This window comes from Marmota marmota, unplaced genomic scaffold (assembly GCF_001458135.2).
Source record: "Marmota marmota marmota unplaced genomic scaffold, marMar, whole genome shotgun sequence".
NCBI lineage: Eukaryota > Metazoa > Chordata > Mammalia > Rodentia > Sciuridae > Marmota > Marmota marmota.
Genome location: NW_026000103.1, coordinates 4,949,241 through 4,957,752, shown reverse-complemented (window position 1 = coordinate 4,957,752; position 8,512 = coordinate 4,949,241). Strand labels below are relative to the sequence as shown.

General features: G+C 31.7%; 1 protein-coding gene across 5 annotated transcripts in view; it reads left to right on the top strand.

Annotated features, from left to right (window-relative positions):
- The window catches only part of Ccdc171 (coiled-coil domain containing 171), a 391,269-nt gene that overhangs the window by 286,253 nt on the left and 96,504 nt on the right, over positions 1–8,512 (top strand). For all 5 annotated transcript variants that reach the window (XM_048783928.1, XM_048783929.1, XM_048783925.1 and 2 more), the window contains one exon: positions 5,933–6,064. In XM_048783928.1, the coding sequence (XP_048639885.1) occupies positions 5,933–6,064 (132 nt within the window). The remainder of the gene's footprint in view (positions 1–5,932; positions 6,065–8,512) is intronic.

Sequence of the window (8,512 nt, the reverse complement as noted above, 5' to 3'; positions counted from 1 at the left end):
GTGAGTGAGAGGAGTTGTGTGATTTTGGGAGGGAGGGGGAGTGTGTGTGTGTGTGTGTGTGTGTGTGAGAAAGAGAGAAACAGCAAGAGAGAGAGAGAGAGTAAGTGCACACAAGCATGGGCACAAGAGAATGAGCACATGAATGAATGAGCATACCCAAAGATACTAGGAGACTAGAGGAGAATAATGCTGACTGCAAAACCACATTTATGGAACTTTGTTTTTTCTGATATTGCCAGACAAAAGACAGAGTGGGGAAAATAATGGTTTTTAGGGAGGAAAATGGAATGAATACCAAGATCTTAAGTAATTTCTTAAGTGATAAATGGTCAATGTGTAGATATTAAGAGGCGTTAATTGTTTGATGTTAAATGCTCTGGACTCAGTATTCTCATATTAGGGATGGCAATAGCTATTCACAAGGTGGATAACAGAATCAAGTGGAATTATGTGGAATGTACTTTGATAAGTATGAAGTATGTAAGAAGTACTAGTGATATTATTACAAACAAATAGTACAGTTATCTGTTCATTTAATTCATTAAATACTTAAGAAACAGGAAAAGAAGGGAAATACCCATTTAGATGTAACTGTTCAGTTCCTGATGTCATTTTCATTCCATTGCCATACTTTAATCCCTCCTTCTATCACTGGGTACATATCAGAATCTTGGAACTGTCTAAATATCTTTTAAAAATTTTCTTGTTTTTCTGCACTGTAGACTCCATGAGCTTGGATGATATTCTTGTCTGATCATGTTCTTAAGAGCCTCTTTATGCATAGTGTCTTCCTTGCTTCTAATATTATTACAAAGTGGTTAATTCTGGCTGGCTTCCTTCTCTTTGTATTTATATAAGCCTCTCTAGTGTGCCTGTTATAATTGTTTAACCAGATTATCTGTTAATTAGTTATTACAATAGGTGGTCAGTAGCTGTGCCAGAAAAGTTAGGCTCAGTCAAGTTGTGTACTAGACCATGTAATATTTGAAAATATGTCAGAATTGGTACACTCATGTCATAAAATGCTTAGAAAAAAGGATCCAGAAAGTGTCTCTGAGATGGTACCCTTTGTTGGTGATACAAGATTGATTGACTTAGAAATTATTTGTAGATCTCTGCAAGAGATAATAACAACTTAGACGGGTTTTTTGGGTGGTAGCAAATACTGTGTTTGCTTCTGTACCTTTAGGACAGTAGCTGAGCAACTTTTTCCATAATGGTCTAGACAATAAATGTTTTAGGCTTGTGACCCGTATAGCATTTATCTTAACTACTCAACTATGCCATTGCAGCAGCAAAGGGATCATGTGTGATAGGTAAACAAATGGGTGTGGTTGTGCTCCAATAAAACTTAATAGGTGGGCTAGTTTGGTACCTGGGTTGTAATGCCTGCTACACACTGCTCTCTGGTGTGAAGGCTGAAAAGTAGCATCTACTCTGCTCTAGTAGGATGAAAATAAAGTAAAAAGGAGAAGGTAAAACAATAAGGATCATTGGTAGTGAAAGAATGCACAAAGAAGGGAATAGGACAAAGGAAGGCAGAAACATGGAGGCAAATATATGGTGTACACAGGATGATTGTAGGAAATAATGTAGAGGTCTCTATTTGTATTGGAATATTTCTGGTAAAAGGTTATTGTGAAGCCCCTGAAGCCATACTAGATTGAAGTAAATAAAATTTTAGACAAATTAATAAGAGTATGATGTAAAGCCCTGTTATCAGTTGTTTTTCCCAGGCATTCAAGATTCAGGCAAAGTATGTATCTTCTTACACGTGTTCTTAAGTCTATTTTAGTTTTTACATACAATCTTTACTTCTTCAGTCTTGCCATCTGTTGTTTGATGTTTTAAAAAATTAGAACATTGAGTCCAGGGAGATTTATAGCTGTGCATGATAAAAGATGGAGGTTCATATTTTAAGAGCTGAGCAATTTTTCCAGAAATGACTAACTTCATAGTTGTTATATATAGCAAAAATCACTTTTTTTTTGGTATTATGGTACAAGTACAGAAAATTAGAAAATAGATTGATGACTTGTTAGTAAAGGTTAATCAGAGGAATAGGAATAGATTCATAAGTATGTATCTTATGGGTCTTGTGGAACTGAATTATTATAATACAGTATATTTTAAAAGATATATCTCTTGAAATACCTATTTTCCATGACAATATTTTTATTTTTGAGTAAATTTCATTTATTTTTCTCTCTATATCTCTCTTCTTTCCTATGACCTGTTAGAAATATCTTTTAAAAGGAAGTACCAAGAAAGGATGAAACTAAACTGCTCTTTCTAAAAATAAAAAACTCAGAGCTATTGTTCTTTATTCTTTTTAAAATATTAAGAAATTGTACAGTTTTATTAGGTTGTTATAAGAATGTGTAAAAATTGATAGTTGAGATTTATATGTGAAAGTCTATGGAAAAATTCATTATATTTAAAAATGAATTATTAGACATTTTGAAGTAGAAAATATTGTATATATGTTTTTAACCACTGACATGTATAAATAAATAGGAGTGAAAGGATATAGAATCTTGTTTTTAAGATGAATAGTGATGTGTTGTAAGCAGAATTAAAGGCTGGGCTTTTCAGATTATGATTTTTATTTATGGTCAGGTGACTTATAGTTGTTTCTTTTTATCAAATTCATATTAGAATATGAACTTTAAAAGGTGAACTTACTTTTCCTTTTAGGAAATATAATTTTACTCTTCTAATATTATTCCAAAAATTTTAGCAATAAGGAGTTTGCTTTATATTCTCATTCTTGAAAAGAATATATATATATATAATTTTTTTTTTGGTCTAGTGGGCAGTGTTTCCTAAAGAGATTCCACATTCCTTTTTTCAAAAAATATCTTAGTTGCTCAGTTAGGAGCCTTCCTGTTCTATCTTTTCATAAACAAACTTAATGCAACAAGATGAGAGTTCTTTCTTCCTTCTCTGTGTTGATTTGTTCCCTGGTTGTCCTTGTTCACACCCTGAAATTCAGACTTGCCTTTTGCATTCTTTCTGAACAGCTGTTTCCTTTTCACCCTTATCTTTTTCTCTTCCTTATCCTCTTTCCTGCCTGCTCCATTATATTTTTACTTGTCCTAGTGTCAGTTATTTGTATTCTCTCAACATTATGCTTTCATTCTCTTTTTTTTCCATCAAATTAAAAGAAGTTCTAGACAATTCCTTTTCAAGACTTTTTAAAAAAACGTTTTCTAGAAATATTTGTAGAACATTTTAGATGCCTTTTCTCAAGATTTGTTTCATTTTAAAATGGAGAAAAACTGTTACAGTTTTTGTAGAAATATTTGTGATACTTCATCTGTTATTTATCTTAGGTCACTGTCTCTTCAAGGCACTGCCAACTTTCAACAGAAAATTTATAGCTAAACAAAAGTATTAACACATGCATATTAAGCCATGCATGATGGCACATGCCTATAGTCCCAGCTACTCCTGGTCCTGGTTACTTAAGAGGTTGCTGCAGAGGGATCATGAGACCAGGAGTTCAATGTTAGCCTGAGGAACATGGTGAAACCCCACTTCCAAACAACCAGAAAAGCCTTAAATACATGCATATTATTCAAATAGCTTTCTTAATTACAATGTCCATCATTAGGTATATCAAAAAACAGCTGCATTTGAAGGTTTTAATAAATTTAATACAAAGAATTATTTGGCAAATTAAGTGATGTCATAGTAAAAATATTAAAATGACAATAATCATAATTTTAAGTGCCAAATGCACTTAAGTGTGTAAAGTGCTTAATATTGCTCGGAGGTTATTTAGAGAATATAAAATGTGGCTTACTGTATGTCAAGCTTTATGGGTGAAGTATGTCGCCTGATTTTAATCATGTTAAAGGACATCCAGTGCTTGAACTGTGTAGTGGGTTATACCTACATTGCTTTTGGTGCCCCCCCCCGCAACCCGCATTAGCAATCTGCTTTTGTACTTTGACATCCAGGATTTCCCTAGTGAATTTTGTCACAGAAAAAAGAGAATCATCAATATCGCAGTTAAACTTGACTTTCAAAGCTAATAGTATCTCATTTGGGGGCTCAAATTTAATAAATTTTCTTTGATTCTGGGTGAGTTTTTAAACATCAAACAATGAATTGGCCAGGGTGCAGTAAAATATTTAGATCTATTGACTATGGTTCAGAAGGGTAGAAGGCAAAACACTAGTGGTTTGATGTTGATAAATTCTCAGTACCTTAATCCACATTAATGTTTTCTTTTATCTGAGTGCACATTGGTGACAAAAAAGCAAGAGAGAAAGTATCCATACATATAAAATATGAAATCTAAAGCACATATATTATATTGTACAATATGATTTGCTTTGTTATGCTAAGTAAGTTTAGTAGCATTCTCATCCTAATTGAAGACTCTGGAAAATGTTACAGATAAATATATAGTCTGAATTGGAACTCTAGTGTGCATATAGTACTCACTCTATTATAAAATTTTCATTGTAATATATTTTGCAGTATACACTTTCACATTCATGTATTGACAGGAAGTCTTGAGATCAGCTTGGGAAATATAAAGATTCTTATACACATAGATAGCATGAACAATTAAAAATCTCATAATGTTTGTGTTTGCTGGTTTAGGGAAATGCTTTGGAGTATGATAATTTTGTGAGATATTTATATAATGTAATTCATATATTAAAAAACAATTCAAGCAGTTTTATAAGCTGCTCAAGTAGAATAGGAAAATGGAATTTTTTTTTTAAAAACCTTACATTATTGCCAAGTTACATTTGAAGCTGCTCAGATAAAACTAGAGATATAAATACATTTATTTGGGTAGTTAATGTTATTTTTTAATTATCTCCATTCTTGATCTTTGCTATCTCATAAAGAACTGTTTTCTCATGTGTCTGTAAGCTAATTGTATAATATTTATCAAATATATGGTAGCAAAGAACTGAATTTTTAAAAACAGATTCAAGCATTAGAAGTTAGAAAACATGCTTGTATATGAAAAGTAGTGTAATTAAACTGTATGTTTAAAAATTAAAGCTTACTTCTCCTAATTGCAACCTAGACAGCGGATTTCTTAATAAGGCTTTCCCTAAATTTGGAAATTAAAATCCAAAATACCTGTTTCTGAGCATTTCCCTCCAACTCAGGAGCATTTCCTAATTTGTCCAGTAGGTGGCAGTGTGATATCAACTGCCTATTATTTCATTCTGGCTGGAGAATTGGTGTTTCTCCTGTGTCTGTGAAGTGCTTGTATTGTTACCTTTCTGAATACTTAAATTATAGTACAAATACTACTGATTTTATCTCATTTACCTTTCAAGGAAGTTGTGCAACCAAGTTGATTTACATGTATTTCATTGTTAAAACTCACATTTAATAAAATCTTAGAATTTTAGAAGAGTAAAAAGGGTAAACAAACCTCTTATTTGTATATTTTTAAGTATCCTTTTGTGTTGAGTATATTTGTTTTTATTCCAAGGTACATACTAGTGAAGTTTTTCTTTTTCAAAGAAACCTAATAACTGTTGGTTTAATATATTAGTTAATATCAATTAAACATATTATTAAGAAAGTGATAATAATTAGGAGATTGTTGTTTGCTTTTGATTTTTTGAATGTGTTTTTTTTCTTTCCTTTTTATTTTCAGGGTGGAACTGTGAAAAAATAATTCAAAACCTCTTGATCAGAAGAGCTCCAGTGACTCTTCTTCCCCTTCTTCATTTTGAGCAGGAGGATGCTTTTTCTTCTTAACATTCTCCCCCAGCACTCTGAATTAGAGATTTATTTGCAACGAAAAATCAATTAGTCCTAAATTTATTCATGGATTTCAGGTCCAGCGATCAATGCAAGTCCACTCAGTGGGCTCAAGGGGACCCAGTTCATCCCAGTTAATGTGTCTGAAGGGGAATTACCATTGATGCTGTTTTTTTCCCTTTAGGTCAGAGATCAGATCTCGCTGTCACGGACCGCAGCAAGTAGGAATGACTTCACCCTGCAGCTACCCAAACTGCACCTGGAGACCTTTGCAATGGAGGGGCTCAAGGGCGGGCCAGAGGTTGTAGCATGCCAGGTTAGAGTCTAAATAACATTGTTTGCTACTGAGACATATAGAAAAATAAATTGCACTAACTAGAGAGAATGAAAGCCTAGAAGTATTGTGAATAATTTAAAGGAGATGCAAATAAATTTTTCTTCTATTATGTAGCAGTATAGTTCACACATAGAATTTTTTTTTTAAAAGCCTAGAACTAGCCTATTAAAAGAATCCAGAAAAGTATTTTTACAAAGGAAAAAATGTGTATTTTACATCAAAGTGCAGTGTTAAAAGAACATACTTTCCTATCAGTGGTGGACAATAAGACACTAAACAGTTATCTCTTTAAGCTAGTCTCTATTTGTTGCTCTTGCTGTTTTAAATCACTTTAAGATTAAAATTACTAAGACAAATGCCTGAAAATTTTCAATGTTAAATCCAGAATATGTCCAACATTCTAATGTGGCAATTTAATTTCAACAAAACTAGAACCTAACTGTGTATTGTATTGAAGACTACTTTAGCCTTTAACATTTAGTTTTATTAAGTATTATAATGTGTGCAAACCAGGTCATTTTATTTGTAAACTCAAAACACCAACTCATAAAACTTCACATAACTTTAAAATAGACTTAATAAAGAAACTTATTTTCATTCATTTTCAAATGTTTAGATATCCTCTTCTGTGTCATTATTGTACTTTTGTGAAAATGACTTTCCTTAAACTCTTTTTTTTTCATTAGAAAAGACTAAATTCCGTATGTGTTACTCTCCTTGTAATATCCATACCTTCATTAGAAGTTATCCATGTTATGTAAACTATAGGAAGACTGATATGCCAAAAGAGTTGTCCTCATTCACTAGCACTCCAGATTTTCCCATGTGTTTCAAAGAGAAATATCTCTTAAAACTCAGTCCTTGTTTTGAATGTTAAAATAATATTTTTCATTCTTCAATTTATGACCCTGTGGAATTTTAATTTTTTTACAAAATTAATGTGAGTCCATGTGGATCTGTGTTCACTTTTTTACATGCTCCATACCCTAATTTAATCTGTTATTAGTTCCTAAATTAATGCTCTACAAAGAAAAAAATACTCATTGAGTCTTTCATTATGCCTATCTATCTATCTATCTATCTATCTATCCATCCATCCATCCATCCATCCATCCACAACTAAGCATAAAATATTTTCATTTTATTTTATAGGATAGAATCCTGTACTATTATTAAGGACAAAATTAAAATGTTTATTTTAAATATGTTAACTAGTATTTATAAGAATTCACTGAAACCATAAATACTATGTGATTTGAGATTTTTCTAGAGGTTAAAAAATAGTTCTTTACTTGGCTATCTTGATTCAGAATTTCATTGGGCTTAGTATTTGTCATAATTCATAAATGAAGACTTCTCCCAAACTAGGTTTTAGTAATTTGAAAGGAAACTGATTCCTAGGAATGCTATTTTGCAGGGCAGAGCATGAACTCTTTATGGTTCTGGTGTCTGTGAATAGCAAGAAGGAAATGTAAGAGATCTGCAGTTAAAATTACCATCTCTTCCAGGTTCTGATAAAAATAATTCTGTGTATCTAAATGCTTAGTTAAGTTTTTCAATAACATGCTATAATATATATTATAGTTAGAAAATTAGAAGACAATCAATAATAATAGCTACCAATTCAGTAAAAACTTAATATGTACCAGACACTACAATATGACTTAATTCTCATACTGGGCCTATAAGATAGTTGTTTCTGTCTCCATTTTACAGTGGGCAAACAACCACTACAACAGGTAACTCTCTTCAGATCAACACAAGTAAATGGCGGACTCTAGAGCCTGGATTTAAGTCTAAAAGTAGTTGACTGCAAAGTCGAACTAGTAAATCTCACATTAAAGAATTTAGACACATATGGTAAATGCTAAGCATCAAATCTTGGAAATCTGAAATAGTTTTTCTTCCATTTGTAAAATATTAATTATGCATCTGTATGTGATGTAGGTCAAGTTTTGTGTTGTGTTTTAGATAATTTGTGGATAAAAACTGTTTCCATTTGATAGACTAATAGTATGAAAATGTACTTTTTACCTTTTGCAGTATAAAAGTCTGTATTTGTGCTGTGGCTACTTATTCAGGAATTCAGTATTTTAAAAATTTATCTAACAAATAAAAACTGGGGCCAGAGTTGTAGCTTAGTGTAGAGCACTTGCCTAGCATGTGTGAGGCACTGGGTGTGATCCCCAGCACCACATAAACGTAAACAAATAAAATAAAGGGATTGTGTCCATCTACAACTAAAAAAATATTTTTAAAAATTGTATATTTATGAGGCACACTGATATTTGATACATGTGTACAATTCATCATGATTAAATCAGGATAATTTATATATATATATATATATATATATATATATATATATATATATATCTGTGTATATATATGTATACACACACATATCACCTCAAACATTATTTCTGT